The 21,829-nt window shown below is 39.8% G+C and overlaps 1 protein-coding gene and 1 long non-coding RNA gene across 2 annotated transcripts in view; one reads left to right on the forward strand and one right to left on the reverse strand.

Moving 5' to 3' along the window:
• Dnajc13 (DnaJ heat shock protein family (Hsp40) member C13) overlaps window positions 1-21,829 on the reverse strand; it is a 131,469-nt gene that overhangs the window by 68,196 nt on the left and 41,444 nt on the right. The window contains exons 3-16 of the mRNA XM_038321823.2: window positions 19,485-19,560; window positions 17,730-17,879; window positions 16,993-17,034; window positions 14,132-14,332; window positions 12,131-12,337; window positions 11,941-12,036; window positions 11,303-11,394; window positions 9,077-9,243; window positions 8,889-8,968; window positions 8,631-8,800; window positions 5,638-5,737; window positions 3,684-3,791; window positions 2,434-2,589; window positions 1,597-1,653 (exon numbers count right to left, since the gene is read on the reverse strand). Coding sequence (XP_038177751.1) covers window positions 1,597-1,653; window positions 2,434-2,589; window positions 3,684-3,791; window positions 5,638-5,737; window positions 8,631-8,800; window positions 8,889-8,968; window positions 9,077-9,243; window positions 11,303-11,394; window positions 11,941-12,036; window positions 12,131-12,337; window positions 14,132-14,332; window positions 16,993-17,034; window positions 17,730-17,879; window positions 19,485-19,560 — 1,702 coding nt within the window. The remainder of the gene's footprint in view (window positions 1-1,596; window positions 1,654-2,433; window positions 2,590-3,683; window positions 3,792-5,637; window positions 5,738-8,630; window positions 8,801-8,888; window positions 8,969-9,076; window positions 9,244-11,302; window positions 11,395-11,940; window positions 12,037-12,130; window positions 12,338-14,131; window positions 14,333-16,992; window positions 17,035-17,729; window positions 17,880-19,484; window positions 19,561-21,829) is intronic.
• On the forward strand, window positions 17,602-18,592 carry LOC119809087. The gene is made up of 3 exons (XR_005284621.1): window positions 17,602-17,739; window positions 17,849-18,130; window positions 18,535-18,592. It is a non-coding gene; the product is annotated as an uncharacterized LOC119809087 (long non-coding RNA).

Below are 21,829 nucleotides of genomic sequence, written 5' to 3' on the forward strand. Positions count from 1 at the left end.
AGAGTGCTGGGATTAAAGGTGTGTGCCACATGCCTGGACCACACACATCACTTTGAATAGTATGCAGTCTGAGGGTAAACTCACCAAAATGCTTATGTATTTCTCAGCCATTAAAAATAGGTTATTTTTATTTGTCACTTGTGTTTCTATTTACTGAATATCAGAACATTTCCTTCAAGGTCTACATACATTTCCACTACTTGCCAAGATTGTGTACAAATTATATCTTTCAGAGACATGAGGTCTAATCACTGGCTATAAACTGAATGTGATATCTGCCTGGGAAACTCAAGGTCAGTGCCTTGTTTATAAAGGATGAATGCTTCTATCATAGAAATGGTAACGCTGGAAGAACAGTGTCAGAAGAAGACTGACATCAGGGTCCTAACTGTGCCTGGCTCTGCAAAAGTGAAGGATATGGTAGCCATTTTTAGAACCTATTAGCTAGAGTGGGAAATTCAGAATTCAGCAATGTATATATACACTAAATATGCATGACAGAAACAAAGCAAACTTTGATGTTCTAACCAGTTTGATATCTACATCCTTTTTAAAAAAAAGTTTTCTTTGCATGCAAATACTTAAGGGAAAACTAATTCTTTGCTTTTCATCAAGTTGTTTTTATGAAGCACAACAGTCAAGTTTTGTGATGAACAGAATCTCACATTTCATCTGAACTGCTAGTATGAAATAAAAAGGATACAAGAATTCTAAAGCCGCCGGGTGGTAGTGGCGCACGCCTTTAATCCCAGCATTCGGGAGGCAGAGGCAGGCAGATCTCTGAGTTCGAGGCCAGCCTGGTCTACAAGAGCTAGTTCCAGGATAGGCTCTAGAAACTACAGGGAAACCCTGTCTCGAAAAAACCAAAAAGAATTCTAAAGCCACTTAGACTAATGGCACTATAAACATCACAGAATGCAGCTGCTATTTGGTAACTATGATTTTACCTTTCAATTTTTTAAAAAAGATTTTATTTTATTTTTGCCTGTTCTTATCTGTGCACCAAATGCATGCATTGCTCACAGAAGCCAGAAGAGGGCGACAGATCCCAAAGAACTGAAATGAAAGACTGCTGGAGTCATTTCAGTGCTGAGAATTGAACCAGACTCCTCTGTAAGAGCAATCAGTGCTTAATCACTCAGCCATCTGTTCAGCCCATGACTTTACCTTGACCCTGCAGAAGCAGCATCTCATGGCTACAATGAGTCCTGATGCCTACAGCTTAGCGACTACAGCAGGGACTTCTGCCATCACTTACAATGGCATCCTTTTCCCATTAACTTTTCCACAGCAGATCCCGGCACAGTCTCCCTATCTCAAATTCAACGCACTCACCATCAACATAAGGGACAGGGAAGAAAGCTGACTTTATGACACAGCAAATAAGCAAGGTGTGAGTACAGTATCTGGAGATGACAATATAAATATATTTTCAGCGTGAGCTCTATGCTCAAATTCTGAATAAAGATCTAAAACTGTCTTTCTTATCCAGAGAACTGAAAGTTTTCCAAAGACTGAATGGCAATGTTGTCAACGTCAGTTAAAAGAATCAATCAAAATTCCAGGAACTTTAAGACTTCAAAATTATTCTCTCACCTCTATTATTGCCTTCATAACCAATCCAGCTCCCTTTACAATTGCCATGGAAGGGTGCTTTAAAAATGAAAGGGAAAACGTCAGTGAATAAGAGAATTTCATTCTGACACATTTAGCTGTCAGGCCTAAGGAGCACACACAATTTGTGCAAGAAAAAGCAACAAACTAGGAAAACCAATCAGAAAAAGATACATCTCTAAGTCAGATCAGAGTCAAATTTTAAACAAGCTGGTCTATGTAGGTGGAAAACAGGCAACACTTACATGAATAAAAATATACACAATATATATACAATATATATAAAATCTTTATATATATTTGAATTTTGGATTTGAATGATTTGAATGATTTGAAGCAATACTAATACTAAAATCTTATATATGTAAACAACATGTATGAACTCAACACATACTTCAGCATCATATGAAATAACAAATGCTTTCCAGTGTTTATAAATAATTTGGTTAAAACTCATTTGATTATATGGACATTTGTAAAGAAAGGGAACTTTAAGCCCTTCCCCCCAAAGTAAGCTTTTCACTTGGAAAAGAATACACAACAGCAGCCAATAGCAAGTGGAAAGCTCTACATGAAATACCAAGAAACCTGCAATTAAAAATCTTCTGACATGGTGATGTCCACGGCTACACTGTACAATGGAAGTGTACACACTATTGCACTCTCTGATCCAGCTGTGGGTAGAACTCAGCAGCACAGTGCTTGCCTTGGTACACAGCCAAGGCCCTGAATTACTGATCCTGCACTGGAAAGGGTGGGGAAGCAAAAATTCTTCATGTAATCATTCAGTCAGTCAGTGCAGTCATTAGACAGGCTCACCTGAAAGAGCTTAAAGAGGGTTCTTCCATTGGAGGCTACCATCTCTAAGAGCATATCAAACTGCTGCCCTTCGGTTGTCTCACTATATGGAGCACAGAGGGCAAAGGTAAGGAAGTCCAAGAGTGAACTAATTACTAGGGCACCAGTCCCATGATCCTGAAAGAAAGCAGTACATTGCTTAGAACAGACACAGTGAGCTCCAGTCCAACACAGCAATGACAAGTTCATTTCTCTTAATTCTGGTGTCAGACATAAACAATGACTTGAATTTTTCAACAGATTCAAATTTTCATGATGTTTAAGTACTCATTTATTAGCTAATAAAGCAAATCCATTGCTTATTATCTTCAAACGAAACAATTAAAATTCAGTCAAAGCTCAAGAGAATGTTCCAAATTTCTCAAAAATGAATTCTACCTAAAGTTAATCTGTAACTGAGTGGGGCAAAGAAAGAAAGCAATCACAGGCCTGAAAACTGGCTCAGCAGTTAACTTTTTGTTGTTGTTGTTTTGTTTTTCAAAAGAGGGTTTCTCTGTGTAGCCCTAGCTGTCACAGAACTCACTCTGTAACCAGGCTGACCTCGAATTCTGAGATCTGTCTGTCTCTACCTCCTGCGTCCTGGAATTAAAGGCATGCAGTTAACACAGCAGGTAATGTTTGTTGTGCTTGCAGGCAACCTGGGTTCAGACCCCAGCACCCACATGATGGCTAAGCTCACAACTACATTTAACTCTAGTCTCTGGGGATCTGATGACCTCGCCTGACCTCCATGGGCACTGCACCCATGTGGCACATACAAGCAGGCAAGATATCCACATACATTACATTTTTTTAAAAAAAAGCAATCTAAAAATACTTTTAAAATTGTGGGAATGTGTTTGTATTCACAGAATTTCTGTCCTCTAAGATATACAGTGCCTGCGTGACTAGTTGTCAGTTAAGGAAGACTTATTTTTAGAACAATTTATTTCATGACATTTTCTAAAGAATAAAAAAATCTGAAATATCATTATAAAAATCCGAAGGCATTTACTGGTACCCTTCTCCATTTAATATATTAGCTAATAATTAAAATTAGCAATCTCCAGTTGCTATATTAGCTAATAAAATGCGCAAATATTTTGTCACTGGTGGCAAAGATGAAACATGCCTATTTGAGGGATGAGCTTTGTGACAAACAAGTCCATACTGCACTTCTAGGAAATCTCTGTATCACATTTCCCATGAAGGAAAGGGTAGTTACAACTCACCACGTGGGAATTAAATTTCTCCAGTAAGTTTTCCAGAAACTTCTTTGAAGAGAGAAGAGAAGCTTTGTTTAGCTGCTCCTGTCTTAAGTCATAGTCATCATGCATGGGCTATTGATTAAAAAGAGTGAAATTCAGAAGCAGTATTCTGTGCTAGCGTCACAAAAAAAGGTATTTACGGAGAACATTCACTTCACGTGGAAGCAATTAAAACCCATAGCCTTGAAATCACACAGCAGAAAGGAAACTCGTGTCGATAAGCAGGCAGAACTGCCAGTTTCTCCAGTGTCTGATTAGACCTGGTGACTCCGACAAAGAACCCAACATGTTCTTACCATATATTCAATGCACAAGCAATGCCTTTCTCAGTCACAGGCCTTTCTCACCAAAGGAAAACAATCCCCCACACCAAGAATCTTATAATTTAAATTTGAAATGATGAAAATTGGAATTTGAAAGCAAGTACTAAAATTAGTGAAGTAGCAAATATAGAGATTGCAGAGCAGTTAAGAGCGCTCACTGGCTGCTCTTCCAGAGGTCCTTAGTCCAGTTCACAGCAACCACATGAGGGCTCACAACCACCTGTAATGAGATCTGGTGCCCTCCTGAGGAAGAGACCTGGTCAGTCTTCTCATCAATTTAGAGGATGAAACCCAATATGGACAAGTTCAACAGAACCGCCATATATGGGCTACCCATGCATGCTTCAGCATAGCCAGGGCATACATTTCATTTTTTTCAGCTGTCCTTTGACTGCATGTCTGCATGGTGGTCAGAAGCAGAGTTCAAACCCTGACCTAATAGGAGGCTTAGGCAAGGTAAGGATGACTCAGCTGTGAGACACGACTGCCAGGATTAACCACAGTCAGCCATGCACACAGCCAATTCCAACACCAATGAGAACTCGGCCTATTTCACCTACTTTGGTTTTATGTATGTTCTAGTTTAAGTCTTCAACAGGACTATATGGAATAGTTAAGATAATAAACTTTAATCCACTTCAGGGAATACATACAGGTGTTATACAGTGATTACGTTTGTCCTCTATCACTGATTGCCTATAAAGCTTTGTATACAGAAAAAGCTCAGATAGTACACAAAATACTGAGTACATCAGAAACTTGGCAATACACAACAGCTGTCACTCTCTCCACACAGTGTGCCGTGAAAAGCAAGATTGTTATCACTGGACTTTCATGTGTTGCTTCTTCAGCCACTGTCATTACCCCAGCTTAACATCTCATTCTTTACATGACAATCAGGTCTACCAGCCTCTAACTTTTATCTCTGCTCTATGTTCACCAGAGTGGGTTTTCTGAAAGCCAAACCTAGTCTTGTGACTGCTCCCTTGTTAAAAAAACCTTTCAGGTGATCCTTACATAAAGGATAAATCCCGTCCTTTGTTCTGACAGAGAAGGCTTTTCAACAATCGTCTCTGCATATACCTCTAGCTTCAAGTCCACCTTTGCCCATTCCACACACACATTCCAATCATTAACTGTAGTGTTTGCTGCTTCTCACACATGCCAGGCAAGGCCTACTAGCCAGAACTGAAAGACTCTACTCCAGTTTTAAGATTAAGGTCAAATGTGGGATCTGAGAAATCCTTCTCCTTACCACCACTAAAGACTGCTAAGGGCTGCCCCTCAGTGGTGCCAAGCCTTTGCTTCCCACCTCACATAGGGTCTAAGGGCTGCCCCTCAGTGGTGCTATGGCCTCCATTTCACACTGCACAAGAGTCTGCCAGACTAGACTGCTAACAATTTGGACAGGAACTATTTCTTAACAGTTTTATATCTAGCACATAAAACACCACTTAGTAATACAATATGCTAATAAGTGTTAACTAATAAACAAATGGCCATGAGAACAATTTAGGAAATGCACAACTGGATTGGTAAAGAAAACCTGGATTTATGGAAACAGAACCCTCCAGTCACTTGGGAAGAATACTTACACACATGAGAGCACAGAGCATATCAACAGCTGCGTGGACGACGCCATTGTGGCTTCTCTTGAGTGCTTTCACTACCTTCACTCCTAGGCGTTCCCGAAACCTTTCAGAATAAACACCAAGTAGAAAATCAGAACTTTTTTTTTTAATTAAAATTACAAGTCATCTTAAGTTTTCACAGTGGCACAGCATCAGTTGTATTTTCTGAACCCCACCTCTGGGATGCACTTTCCTAAGCCTCCCTATTTGCTTTAATAGGAAACTTTTTTAGTATTAAGGAAAAGGCAAATAATTACTCAAATTCATTAACATACAAGTCAGTGATAATATGGGGCCAAAATCCTATATCAGCTCCATCTACCTTCCCCTTCTCATTGCTCATAGATAAAAACTACCAAATCACCATATGTAAGTTATTATATCTAGGTAACACAAAGAAATACTCTTGGATAGGTAGGATCAACATAGTAGTCTTACCAAAAGCAATCTACAGATTCAATGCAATCCCCATCAAAATCCCAGCACAATTCTTTACAGACCTTGAAAGAACAATACTCAACTTCAATTGGAGAAATAAAAAACCCAGGATAGCCAAAACAATCCTGTACAACTTGTGGAGGCATCAACCACCCCTGACAACAAGCTCTACTATAGAACTATAATAATGAAAACAGCTTGGCAATGGCACAAAAACAGGAGGACAAAGGGAATCAAATTGAAGATCCTGATATTAATCCACGCACTTATGAATACCTGATCTTTGACAAAGAAGCTGAAATTATACAATAAAAAAAAAAGCATCTTCAACAAATGGTGCTGGCATAACTGGATATTCCATGTAGAAGAATACAAATAGATCCATACCTATGACCATGCACAAAACTCAATTCCAAATAATCAAAGACCTCAACATAAATTCAGTCACACTGAACCTCACAGAAGAGAAAGTGGAAAATGCCTTGAATGCCTTCACACAAGAGATTGCTTCCTGAATATAATACCAGTATCACAGACACTGAGATCAACAATAAATGGGAACTTCTGAAACTGAGAAGCTTCTATAAAGCAAAGGACACGGTCAATAAGACAAAATGGCAACCTACGGAATGGGAAAAAAATCTTCACCAAGCCCACATCGGACAGAGGACTGATCTCCAAAATACGCAAAGAACTCAAGAAACTAGGTATCAAAATATCAAATAATACAATTTAAAAATGGGGTACAGACCTAAACAGAATTCTCAAAAAAGGATCTCAAATGGCCAAAAGGCACTTAAGGAAATGCTCGACATCCTTAGCCATCAGGGAAATGCAAATCAAATGACTCTGAGATATCATCTTATGTGAGTCAGAAAGTCCAAGATCAAAAACACAGATGATAGCTTATGGTGGAAAGGACGCAGAGTAAGGGGAACACGCCTCCACTGCTGGTGGAGTGCAAACTTGTATAGTCACTTTGGAAATCAGTATGATGGTTTCTCAGAAAATTGGGAATCAATCTACCTCAAGACCCAGCAATATCACTCTTGGGCATATACCCAAAGGATGCAGACCCATACCACAGGACATCTGGTCAACTATGTTCATAGCAACATTATTTGTAATAGAATTTGGAAACAACCTAAGATACCCCTCAACTGAAGAATGGACAAAGAAAATGTGGTACATTTACACAATGGAATACTACTTAGTGGTAATAAACAACGACATCTTGAAATTTGTGGGCAAATGGATGGAACTAGAAAAAAAATACTGAGTGAGGTAACCCAGACACAGAAAAACAAACATGGTAGGTACTCACTCATAAGTGGATATTAGACATAAAGCAAAGATTAACCAGCCTATAGTCCACAACTCCAGAGAAGACAAGAAACAAGGAGAACCCTAAGAGAGATACACAGATTCTGCTGAGAAGGGGAAGTAGACAAGACCTCTTTAGTAATGTGTCATTGTAGAGGGACAGGGGAGGGTGGTAGAGGAGTGGGGAGGGAGAAGGGGAGCGGGGAGGAGTACATGAGGGATCAGGAAGATCAAGTTGGGTGAAGAACTGAGAGGGAGAGCAAGGAAAGAGATACCTTGAAAGAGGGAGCCATATGGGGTTAGTAAGAAACCAGGCACTAGGGAAATTCCCAGGAATCCACAAGGATGACTCCAGGTAAGAATTTAAGTAATAGTGAAGAGGGTACTTAAACTGCCCTTCCCCTGTAATCAGATTGGTGACTACCTTAATTGTTATCATAGAACCTTCATCCAGTATCTGATGGAAGCAGATGCAGAGATCCACAGCTAAGCACTGGGCCAAACTCCTGGAGTCCAGCCATAGACAGGGAGGAGCGATATCACAAGCAAAGGGGCCAAGACCATGATAGGAAAACCACAGAAACAGCTGACCTGAGCTAGTGGGACTGACAACTGGGGAACCTGCATAAGACCAAAATAGGCCCTCTGAAGATGTGTGATTGTGTAGTTTGGGCAGTTTGTGGGGCCAAGCAGAGGAACCAGTATTTATTCCTAGTGTACAAACTGGCTCTTTGGAGCCCATTCCCTATGGAGAGATACCTTGTTCAGCCTAAATATAGGGAGGAAGGCCCTAGTCCTGCCTCAGGTAATGTGATAGACGGAGAGATACCTTGTTCAGCCTAAATATAGGGAGGAGGGCCCTAGTCCTGCCTCAGGTAATGTGATAGACTTTGTTGACTCCTCATGGGAGGCCTCACCCTCTCTGAGGAGTGGATGGGAGTGGGTAGGATGGGAAGATGAGGTGAGCAGAAGGACTGGAGGGAGAGGGACCTGGAATTGGTATGTAAAATAAGATTGTTTTAAAAAGAAAAGGAAAAAAGAAATAAATTACAAAATATTTTCTATCTTAAGATGTTCAAAATCTTTACATAAAGTTAGGTCCAAAACACAACATGAATTACTTTTTATAGTCATAGAGACCAAATCCAGGCCCTGGCATTGAAGTAGCAAGCCCTCTCCCACTCTGGCTAACTTACTTTGGAAGCTGAGTGAAGGCCAGAAAACCAGCTTTGGAGGCTACAAGCCTCCTCACAGCTTGGAACTGGCTCTCAAGTTCTGCATTTGAAGACACAACATCTCCTTCTTGGGACAACAATGCTGTTATGGCATTATTAATTAGTTTTTCCTTGTTTTCTGAGAAGAGACCCTAAGTAAAGAAAGAGAAAATAATTGGGTAGAGTTTCCATAGCCAAAGTCAATTACAGTGAGCAAGAGTACAACACAATGTATCTTACATCCTGCGTTACTGCATGCAGAACTCCACTGTAGGAAATGTTAGCGTTGAACCTGAATACAGCATCAGCGAAGTTGCCATCTACAAAGAGATGAAAAAGTTCAAGAGATTTAAAGCTTTGCATTCCTAGTTTTTAAACTATTGTCATGTTGGTGGGTGGAAATGCAATTGCATTAAACAAGTACTTACTAGGAGGTGTGGCTAGAAATCTGAGGTGAAGACTCTCAACTTCCTCGTCTATAGGCATGCTGAGTAAACCCCATCGCTGACCTTTGTGGGTCGGTGTCATCTTAACACAAACATCTCTGTTACCAGAGGCTCTTACTCCATCCAGCAAACTTGCTAACAAGGAATCTCTAAGCAAAGTTAAAAAGTAAAAAGCTTTAGGTTTGATACTTAAGGGGACTCTGGGTCCAGGATGCAGCAGAGGCTTTTCTGCAGGTAACATGCTAGGGGATGTACTAGGGTTCAGTGGGCAGCAAGAACTTCAGAGTTCCAGCACAGACTGCACAGTCATAGCAGGCCTTCACCATACTGCTACTCTATGCCCTGGTATCAGGCAGACAGCACTCTGGTTTGCATGTTTCTTGGTTTTTGGTGTCTAAAGATTATCTATCTTTACCATCTTTCCTTGGGTCTGACATACAAATCACAAAATTCACTCCACAAAAATCATAATTTTGTATAAATTAAAATAGTTGGGTGATCATCATGATCCAGTTTTTATTCATTTTGACCACCACAAAAAGTTTCTTAGTGTTTATTTGTACAGACCTGATCACAGATGGGCTGCATCTACTTCCAATTTCTAAAGAACAGTCAACAAAACAGAACCACACAACATGTAGTCTCACGTGTCTTGCTTATATTGTTCATCACCTGTTTTCAGGACTCACCCTGGTTGCTCATGGACAGTGTCTACAGTGCTTAAGAGCCGTCATCCACTGTGTGGATACACGACACTCTGGGTACTGACTCAGTTCATGATGCAAGCAGTTTTTAGTTTTTGGCAATTCTAAAACATTACCACGAATATAAGTGCTTCTTGGCTGTGTGTGACAGAATCACTGACAAGACAAGCCTCACCAGGATTAGGTTAGCTTCTGGATACGCACATGAACACAGATCAGGTTAACTGAGGTCATTTAAAATATGTAGCAGGGTGGGAGGAGAAGGGAGGTCAGAAGGGGAAAAAGAGGGAAAAGGGGGAGGGAGGAGGAGAACTTGAGGGATAGTTGAGATGAAGAAAAGACAGAGATGAAAGCAAGGAAAGAGTTATTTTGATTGAGGAAGACATTGTAGGGCTAGCAAGAAACCTGGCACTAGAGATATTCCCAGGAACCCAAAAGGATAACCCCCAAGCCCCTAAACAATAGTAGAGAGGATGCCTGAACAGGCCTTGCCCTGTAGTCAGATTGATGAATATCTTACATGTCACCATAGAACTTTTATCCAGCAGCTGATGGAAACAAAGGTAGAGACCCGCAGAGGAGCACTCGGCTGAGCTCCCAAGTCCAGTGAAGAGTGGGAGGAGTGAGAATATGAGCAAAGAGGTCAAGACCATGATGGGGACACCCACTGAAACAGTTTATCTGTGCTAATGGGAGATCACTAGCTCCAGCTGGACAGGGAAGGAACCAGTATGGGACCAAACTGAATCCTCTGAATGTGGATGACAAATGCATGGCTGGGGGCAGACTGTGGGGCCATTGGCAGTGGCACCAGAATTTATCCCTACTGCTTGTACTGGCTTTTTAAGAACCTATTCTCTTTGAATGGATACCTTGCTCAGCCTAGATATAGTAGAGAGGGTCTTGGACCTTCCCAAAAGCAATGTGCCTTACCCTCTCTGAGTGGATGGCAGGTAGGGTGGAGGGGCAAGGTGAAGGGAATGGGAGGAGGGGAGTGAACAGGAACTGGGATTGGTATGTAAAATGAAAAAAGATATTTTGCTTTCTTTTTTTATTTTATTTTTTTTTAAATATTTATTTGTTTATTTATTTTGTATACAACATTCTGTCTTTATGTATGCCTGCAGGCCAGAAGAGGGCACCAGACCTCATTACAGATGGTTGTGAGCCACCATGTGGTTGCTGGGAATTGAACTCAGGACCTTTGGAAGAGCAGGCGATGCTCTTAACCGTTGAGCCATCTCTCCAGCCCCTGCTTTCTTTTTTTAAAAAGCATTTTAATTTTACTTGCATGAATAACTTCAACATACTTTTTATTAGTAACTGGCTCTAATTTTAATAAAGATTTATTGAAATGAAAAATAAAACATGAAGCAGTATCATCTCCCAAACTAGATAATTTTTAAGTTCTAAATTATAACCTTTGTTTTTTATCCCTTGCTGACCAATTCCTTTGCCCTGTACATACTATGTATTTTTGTATGCATGCACACACAAACTCTACCTTTCTGTTGACGAGTATTTCCGAACCTGCCCTTTTATAAATTCAATGGTAAAAAGTTGAGGGTTTTCCGAGTCACAAACCAATGCAAACACCTAAGGAAAAAAAATACAAACAAAAAGGTTACCAAAATCTCTAAACATTTAGCACTAGAGTATTTCATTGTAAAAACTGGGTATCTTATAAAGTCAATTTAAAAAAATGTAACCTGCTTTAATGTCAGAATTTAAGAATTATTTAAAAAGTTTTATTCACATTTTATATGCAACTATGGAAATACAAGTTCCATTCTTTGTAGATCTGGAAGGTAATGTTTATGATCTCCATTGCCCTAAAACTAATAAATATAAAGGTTAATAATTAAATACATATTATGCTTGTTTCCCATTCACTTTTGTTGTTGTTGATTTCTGAGCTCGTGTAGACCAGGCTAACCATGAACTTGCTTTGTAGCTGAAGCTGGCCTTGAACTCCTGATACGCCCCCCTGCTTCAGCCTTCTGAGTGCTCTCAATCTCCTAAGTGAGCCATCACACCAGCCTGTTTCTCATTTCTTAGGAATGAATAAGTATATTAAAACAGAAGTTTAATCAACTTTATCAGTAGGAAGCTGGCCCATTTAAGCAAAAAAAGCTTACTCACTTCTCCCAAGGGCTTCAAGGTTGCAATATTATAGGTTGCTGGATCTCGTTCTACTAAACATGTTTCTGTGACTGCTAGAACTCTCTTCACAGGTTCCTTCCAACAGTAAAATGGAAATATATTTAAAAGTTATTAAAGAAAGCTATCAAAACTCCAGAGCACATTTTTACGTTCAACACACAGATCTTACCGAATGTCTAGGAGATATTTTTTGGACCACAAACTCTGCCAAAGATGTGATAGACTCATCAGTGCTGTATTTTCCAAAGCGAAGATTCAAATATTGCTCAAATTCCAAAGGTTCTTTCCTGATCCGCAGTGAGATCCCTATGTAGTTGCCAGCATGTTCTATTGCACTTTTAATAATCTCTTCTCTTTGCTCTGATGCAAATAAATGCTGTACAGATATTGAAATTTCTAAGTCAGGATTCAAAAAACTAAAACAGGACCATATTTAGTCAACACATATGAAAAAGATTAATGTAACAATTCTAAGAAAAAAAGCAACAGAACTTACTGGGGTAAGTAAGCAGTGTATTGTAGTTAAAAACAAACACCAATTAAAACACATAGTCCCAATAGGAAGCCTTAAACCAACTCAGCCAATAAAAATTACACCATAGCTTCTCAAAGTCTGGTTATCACCACTGGTACCAAACAGCATGCTAGTTTCCAAGGAAGAGCCCAAGCCTATGGAAGTTGGTGGGGACTGTGGAGTAGGAGTCCCCGTTTCAATCAAGGCAGCTCTGGGTTGAACTGTTTTAGATGGTAATTTTCTTGCAAAATTATGTTAAATATTTTAATGTTTATCATTATTGGGCATTGTTGCTACAAACCAACTGTCAAGGCAATAAAAGGAATGTCCCAACAGTTTCACCTTATTGCTCCACAATATGGCCTAGCTGAGTAACTGTGACAGTTAGGTTGTTACATGACTGTATTAGGCACATTTCCTGTCAAGAAGTCAATCATAGCAAATGTCTGTACTCTAAGGAAGAGGCAGCCTTTGGGCAGGAGACTTTGTTACTTTAAAATGAGGGGAAACACTCTGTTTCCTTTGGACTTTCATGTTTTTTTCTATACTCAGATATAACAAAATATCTACCCTGTTCCTAGATTAGTGAAACCAGGACTGTAACTATCAAACAAAGAGCCTGAGACAGAAAAGGGCTGACAGCACAATGCATGTTATAAATCATGTTATTTGCATGCCCATTATTCTGCTTGCTTTCCTTTTGCTACCATCTACCCTCTTATGTATCTCAGTGACCTGGTACTGCCTTTGCTCTGCTACCTTGGGATGGTATTTTATCCAAAGAACACTAAATTTTGGGACAGTGTTCCCTGGCTACTGAGGCAGCTACAGGAACTAAGACTATTAAGGAAACGTGCAGTTAGACCTCTCCAATTTAGACACTAGGGCTTACATATGAGGTCAAAGGCTTAAGTTTTATTAAAGGCAAGATTCTGCAAAGATGGCTCTATCCAAACAGAACAGTTTCCATTACTAATAGGATTTCAGTACTGCAAGCAGTGTCTGATGTCTCCCAGTCTCTCTGATGTCTCTTAGTAAATAACTCAAAATGACAAGAGCAAACCATGCTGCAGGCCCCAGACACACTCATGTTTCTTCTTACAAATGGCTCAACAGAGGACAAAATTCCCTGTAACTAAGGAATTCCTCCTGAATTACATTTTACAAAGAACGCTTAGAAACTTTTGGGTATGACACGATGCTGATAAAAACTACAGCACCATTTATGGAATGCTACTAAGCAATGTGTATGAGTGTGTGCACACACACAAACACAATGTCTGCGTGTTATTCTCCTCATTTTAGAGACAGAAAACATTCAATCTTAGGTATCTCTGACACTACAGTCTGCCAGACTTTTGATATCACACTTCTGCCTAGTTATATAGTCATGTGTGTGTGGAGGCCAGAGGACAGCCTCAGGTGTTGTTCCTCAAGGACTGGCCACCGCTCCCCACCCCCTCCAGGAATTTACCAAGTAGTATAGAATGATTAACTACCAAGATCCAGTCTGTCTGTCTCTCCAAAGCTAGGACAGATATACTGCCATTCCCAGTTATTATTATAAACTGTGGATACATCTCAAGCCCTCAAGTGAGCCATCGTCCCAGACTCCCAGACTCCCTTTGAAAATGTTTTTTCAAAAATACTACTTACCAATCTACTAAATCCTCCATAAAGTATACAAAATCCTCCTTGATAATCAGAAAGATCTACGAAGCCTTCAATATTCCTATAGTCGTAGGAACAAAGTACTCTGTTGGTTACAGGATTTATTTGGTCAAAGCCTCCAGGAGTTACTTCCAGAATCACAGGCTTCCTTGTATCACTCCAGTGGTGCTTATAGCAGTTATATCTCTAGAGAGAAGCACAGCATTACCTTCAGGGTCATGCTCTAACTCTAAGCTTTAATAGCTACTCTCCCAACTCAACTGTAAGGTTGTTAATTTTAGCTAGGGAGAAGGGGAAGAGGATAGGAGTGTTTATTTCATTAGAATGTTCATACAAACTGAAGACATTATATTCTTCCTTTATTAGCCAAAAGACTAACGTTTACACTATGCTGTGAAAGATTTTTAAACTCCTTATATAGCTCTAAAGTGGAAAGAGGAAACAGGAGGAAAAGCAGCTGGCAAATGGATGTGCCTAGAGTCCCAGCCACTCAAAGGACGAGGCAGGAGATTGCTTGTGCCCAGGAATTCCAGGGCAGCAGAAGCAACACAACCAGATCCTGTTCCAAAAATCAAACAAAGCAGCAAAAAAGAAAACAAAACAAACAACAACAACAACAACAAAAAACCTTCAAAACACATACGGCATAAAGCCCGCACCAAAAGCAAACCCTAAAATCACACACAACACGCAGCCACACCTCAAAAGCAGACCTAAAATCATATACAACATACAGTCACGCCATCAAAGGGGACCTTAAACAGAAAGTGATATGTATTCTGAGTGAGTTAAGGAAAAAAGATTGTGACTTTTGATTAGGTTGAATTTCTGGGCAAGTCACAGTATTACATTTAAACACTGTGTTAGCCCAGTTATATTAACGTACAATTTATCTATATCCAAAAAAAATTCTGAAGTCAAAATTTTACCAGTGGTATGATTTCTAGGATTTCTTAAACACACCACTGAAAGGTCACCTCTGAGTTGTGATGACAGCAGTAAGAAAGTGCCCTGGGAATGCTGAGATCCCTTGCAAATCGGAGTAGCAGGGCATCAGATGTCAGTAGAATAGCCTTTGCACTGTTCAGTGGTGCTTTCCTACTAGGCTTGCTAACACACCCAAACTCACTCTACAGGATATTCTCCATTTCTCTCAACTGACAGCAGCTGCTAATGGAAATATATCATTATCTCTTAAGATCTATTGTTGAGGCCAAGCCTAAAGGACTTTAGAAGTCCATAATTTAGTGTACAGCAAAGGTGACAGCAGGACTCATGACCAAATTTAACTTATGTAATCACTGCTTATATAAGCCCAGCATTTGAAATACAGCCCCCACTTTATTCCAGGGAGGTACAGATGTCACATTCTCTACTAATACTGTCCTACCTCTAAGTTTGACAGGTAACAAGTGACTGGATCTAAAAGGTGAGGTTATAGACCAGTTTCAGGTGCATCTGTTATCCAAAGAGACACACAGAACATTCACCTGATATAATTAAGATAAGCACACCAAGCTGTGATTCATACAAATCCAACAGAAGCTCCTCAGTGACAATAAACAGTGGCTCATCAGCTGACATGAAACTATTTAAAATGGCTGCTGGGCAACCAGCCAAGGGCTAGCATTGAAATACACGAGGCTCTGGAAAAGCTTAAGCCAACAGAAAAATGCCCACAGGAAGAACTGGAGTTTAAAAGGAGAGGGCTGGTTCTGTAGCACATGAGAATCTACTTCTAACTTCAGCAGAGATAGTGGTTCCCGCCACTGCCAGAATGGAAGGCTTTATTTTCCCCATTGGAAAAGTAGAAACAGCCAGACAGTCTGCAATCCTCATTACCTGGAAGGCTGAGAACAGAGATTGTCTGCCTGGGCTACTAAGGAAGTTCAAGGCCACCTGGGAGCAACTTAATTAGACCCTGTCTCAAATTTTAAAAACTGAGGACTGCAGACAGAGTGCAGTGTGGAGAAGGCCTTAGGTTTAATCTCTAGTACCAGGAAAATAAAAAGTGCAAATAAACATAAAACCCATTCATGGTTAAGAAATTTACTATTTCATGAGAAAAACCAAAACTCCTTATCCCTTCTCCCCAAAGTCTCTAGTTTAAGCTTTGCAGTGACACACTAAAGAGGTTCAGCTGGGAAAGTCAGGACTGTACTAAGCAAATGATTTTTCCCAAAGCTGCTAGCACCATGCCAGCACCATGCTTGGCTTCAGTATAAGCCAGACCCAATACAGGAACATTCAGAAAGACAGAACCAAACCTCCCAGACCTCAAATCTTCAATAAACCAAACTGCTACCAGTTCTAACAGCACTGCCTGCTGCAGTGTGGTGAGGACTAGTGTCACTGTCTGGAGCACTGTAGCCGTTTAGAGATTTATTTTATGTGTAGAAATGTCGTTTGCATGTGAGCCTTTGCACCATGTGTGCACCTAGTACAAGCAGAGGTCAGAATCTGGTTATTGGATCCCTTGGAACTTAGAATTGGAGTTTCCAATTGTTGCAAGCGTATATGTGGGTGCTAGGAACCAAACCTAGGTCCTGTGTGAGAGCAACAAACACTCAACTGCTGAGCCAGCTCTCTAGTCCCATTTTTAATGCTTTGGTTTTTGAGTGGATGATTTTTTTATTATCTGACAAAAATAAGTCTGAAACCTGTTTCCTTATATTTGAGCTTCCTGTTAAATTACAATTCATCTATTTTTCATGTTAAGAAGCATTAAAGTTTTATTTCCCTTGGACTTTACTGTACTAGGAACAACACAGGTTGTGGAATGATTTCCACAATGAGGACAACATTTAATCATGTAAGAATGCACATTGATAAATGCCAAATCTTACCCTTCCTGTGATTTTTCCCTCTGCAAAGTCAGTTCTAAATCTCTGAAAGAGAAAACACAGATAAGGAAGGCTCATGAGTCAGCCTTTTATACCCCAAACAGGTAAATGCCACAATTCGGTAATTATGATGCCAAACTGTTATGAGATTTATAGTTTAAGGATAGTTAATAAAGATTGTGGTACTTCATTCCCTATGGAAGGATACCTTGCTCAGCCTAGATACAAGGGAAGGGCCTTAGTCCTGCTTCAAGTGATGTGACAGACTTTGTTGACTCCCCATGGGAAGCCTTACACTGTCTGAGGATTGGATAGGGGAAGGAGTGGGAGGAAGGTGGGTGGAGCAGGAAGAGAGGAGGGAGAGGAAACTGAGATTGGTATGTAAAATAAAAGATTGTTTAAAAAACAAAGAAATATTGTGGGGTTTTACTGATGAGCAAAATAGATTAAACATAATGCTTTGTCTTATATGTACATTTCAAAAGACTAGCACATTATTAAATATAAAGAACTGCCAAATTTTGTTTTCTTTTGTTTATTTGTTTTAATGGGAAAGACGAAGTTTCACTGCCAAGTTAAAGATTAATAAAGAGCAGAGGAACGGGCACAAGATCAGAGAGCAGAGCGGATACAGGGTCAGAGTGCAGAGCGGGCACAGGGTCAGAACTCAGGACTCAATGTAACCACTTCACTTCTAGAAGCAGAGAGACCCGCAACTTTAAACACATGGGTAATCTCACCAAAGCTTCTGTAAGTAGCTCTGTTCTGTGCTCTGTAGAAAACTTCAACGTTTCTGACTTTTTCCCACTTCCTTTACGAAATGTGAGGTTGAACTCTGTTCCTTGTCCTTTTCCAACAGGGCTGATGCTGCAAATGTCTCCATAAGGCCACTGGCAAAAAGAAAGGAAGCCTTTAACTTTTGCTCTGAAATAACCAGATGTGAAGTTTGTTTTCACTTCTCTCACTACATATCCACTGCTTAAAGGAGCAACATTTTACAAATACTGGAGGTTGAAGAGTGAGGAGCAGCGTTTATAGCAATTCCACAACTCAAGTTCTCTTAAAGGTTTTTAACTATCAGAGACAACAACAAGAAAAATCTGTATTATGATTTTAATGCTATTAATATAAAGCAATTTAAGTAAGTGAAAAGAAATAGGGAATACTATTTCATGATTGTACTCATTAAGAAGGACATATAGTTATCCTCCTGGATATTGGAAGTAGACAAGATTGCTGGACAAAAAATGGGAACATGGGGGTGGGGTGGGATGGGGGGATGGGGAGAGAAAAGTGTGAAGTGGAGGATGGGGAGAGCTTGGGGGAATAGGATGGTTGGGATATAGGAAGGGTGGATATGGGAAAAAGGAATTATATATCTTAGTTAAGGGAGCCATTCTAGGGTTGGCAGAGACTTGACTTTAGAGGGGTTTCCAGGTGTCCAGAAAGACGCCCCCAGCTAGTTCCTTGGGCAGCTGAGGAGAGGGTGCCAGAAATGTCCAGATCCTATTGTCATACTTATGAATATCTTGCATATCACCATAGAACCTTCACCTGGCATTGGATGGAGAAAATGACAGAGCCCCACATAGGAGCACCAGACTGAGCTCTCAAGGTCCTGATGAGGAGCAAAAGGAGGGAGATCATGAGCAAGGAAGCCAGGACCGCGAGGAGTGCTTTTACCCATTGAGATGGTGGGACAGATCTAACGGGAGACCACCAAGTCCAGTCGGAATGGGACTGATGGAACAGGGGACCAAACCGGACTCTCTGAATGTGGCTGACGGTGGAGGAGGACTGAGAAACCAAGGACAATGGCAATGAACATGAACTCTACAGCATGGACGGGCTCACTGTGAGCCTTGTCAGTTTGGTTGCTCACCTTCCTGGACTTAGGGGGAGCTGGGAGGACCTTGGACTTAACATAGTGAAGGGAACCCTGATGGCTCTTTGTCTTTGGAGTGGGGTGGAGTGGGGGTATGGGTGGAAGGGAGGGGAGGAAAGGGGGAGGAGGAAGGGAGGAGATGGAAATCTTGAATAAAAAAATGAGGGGGAAAAAAAAAGAAGGACATATAAAACATGCCTAATTTAGAATTAAAAGAAGCCGGATTATCTTTAAGCGTGTTTAATTATCCACTTTCAATTACTCTTGCCTTTACAAACAAACCATTCTAATTTTCCAGTAAGTCTGTGAACAAATTTGTGACATCACTAATATGCTTAAATAATAGTAACAACTTTAGAAATGGACTAATTTTATAAACAAGATTGCCAGAGACTAGAAACAGTAGTAACATAAAATAGTCATTCCTTTGAGAGCATAAATAGTGTGTACACACACTTTACTTCTAGTCCTGAGCACAAAACACATGCAAACACATATCTACAGACTGACATTTCTCTCCTGAAGTGCTGACTTCAACAGGTAAAACAGGCTGCAATCTTGGCTTTTAAAAGTTCATGTAAACCTTTAAACAGCTTCTAACATTAATTACCTGATTTGTTACTTCTAAGGTATTGGGATTATATGTAGTAACTGCATGGGTTCCAACAGAAAAGACTCGCTTATACCTACAAGGAAAGACAAGCTTACATTTAGTTTTAAGCAACAAAAATTTTTAGTTGAATACATGTGATACTAACACAAAATGAACATTTTAATAGAAATGTGTTGGCTAATCAATGATGATTAAATACAGTTTATTTTTATGTTTTCATATTTAATATCCTAAAATATCAGATTTAAAACCCATGCACTGATGCGGGAGAATTGTCTGTAATCTGTCAATCATGTTTTAAATAAACGCTGATTGGCCAGGCAAGAGGTAAAGGTGGGAAAACCAGGCAGGAAGTAGAAATGATGTAATGAGAACAGGAGAATTCTGGGAAGAAGGAAGTTGATTCCTCCCACTCCTGCCTAGATCACCGAAGCAGCAGGATGTGATCTGCCCCACTAAAAAAAGGTACTGAGCCACATGGCTAACATAGATCAGAAAAATGGGTTAATCAAGATGTGAGAGTTAGCCAGTGAGAGGTTAGAGCTAATGGGCCAATCAGCTTTATAACTTATAGAGATCTTTGTGTTATTTCTTTGGGGCTTGCCGGCTGTGGGGTACTAGGCGGGACAGAAACCCAAACAAGCAGTCCTGGCTCCCCCTCATGTTACAGAATGGCGCCCACGTGGATAACTACATGCACATAAAGCCTGAGAAAGCTTTAAAAAAAAAGACTAGAGTAAAACATTTGGGTTTTCAGCCATACCAGAAAAAATCTGGGCTGTTTTAAATGCTGGCTTTCTGGGCCTTCCTGCCAGGGAAAACTCTGACTCTTTCAAGCAGGGTCCGGACTACGGAGCTATGGATACATTGTTGCAGCTTGCTTCCTGGCAAGAAAACACCATAGGAGCTTTTGACTGTTGTTTATGAACACACAATTACAGCTTACTTTTTGGCAAGAAAACTTCTCCATATTCCTTAGCAAATTAAAGACCCATGTGGTCACAAAAAGAGAGATATATAGTAAAGAGAGATTCAAAGAGTAATAAAACCTCTAAATGGTTAAAATATATACAGGCTAAAGATTAAAGTTCTCAAAAAAAAAAAAAGAAAGAAAGAAAAAGAATAGCCTGGGAGGCAGAGACAGACGGATCTCTGTGAGTTCAAAGATAGTTCAGGATGCCGAAAGAATTCTAAATAGGACATTTTTCTTTTAACAAGACACTGCACATGGCTAATTCTTTCAAAGTATCCTTTCATCAAAGCCACAATGGGAAGGAGGGAAAGCTATGGCCTGCAACTGCCCAATAAAGTACATAAGGGAACGACAATTCCTACTTACGCAACTACCTGTTGTGTGTCTGTTGCAACTTTAAACACATAAGAAGCCTACATCACAGGCACGCAACCTTTCACTTCTCACTTTATTGCCTTTACTGAAACTAACAAACCAAGCAAGAAAAGCCACTTGAATTATCAGTAATTCTCATAAAGAGTAGCTTAAACTGATGATAAAGTAGAAACTTAACTAGAAAAACATTTAAAAATAAAGACAGCTTTTTAGATATAAACATTAAAATGAACAAAACATTAGCTAGAATAGAATAATAAAGAAAATGTAAGGAAAAAACTGGGAACAAAAAAAATTCACTACCACAGATATAGAATTAAGAAAAAATATTTTCTATAATAGTCTATGCAGATAAATTTCAAAATTATGAATAATCATTGCACAAAACATTAGAAAGCTGTGAAGAAAGACAATATATAAAACGCCAGACTCAGTCTCCAGAGGAAAGAAAATGGCAACACCCATGCTTTAAAAACTGTAGACAAGAGAAAGGGCAGCATCTTAACTCTTTAAATGATATAAACCCAGTGACTGAACAAGGAAAACGGAGACACTGGTCTGTTTTTAAAGCAAGCATAAATAATACCAAGTAGCTTCTTAAAATCAAGGAAGACTATTCATTTCAGAGAAACAAATTTCAATTAGAAAAAACTAATCATGACTGATAACAATTATTGAAATACTTGTATTTAGTAGTATTTTAATTATAAAAATGGACACTAAAGTAAATCAAATACTTTCCAGACCTCTAAGTTTTTCTGCTGTTAACCAATATACTAAAAACATGTACAGTATATTGATCAAAAGCTACTACTAGACTCAGGAGAACACATCATGCTTTTATTAAAGACAGGGTAGTCAACTGCACCAATGATAGCCTGTAATATTTGGGGGTCTATGTCAGTGCTCTTGGCTGTGCTCCAGAACCTGACAGTGATACCCCACTGCTGAAGATACCATATACTTGAGTCACAGAACATGGAACTATCAAGCT

This window comes from Arvicola amphibius, chromosome 3 (assembly GCF_903992535.2).
Source record: "Arvicola amphibius chromosome 3, mArvAmp1.2, whole genome shotgun sequence".
Taxonomy (NCBI): domain Eukaryota; kingdom Metazoa; phylum Chordata; class Mammalia; order Rodentia; family Cricetidae; genus Arvicola; species Arvicola amphibius.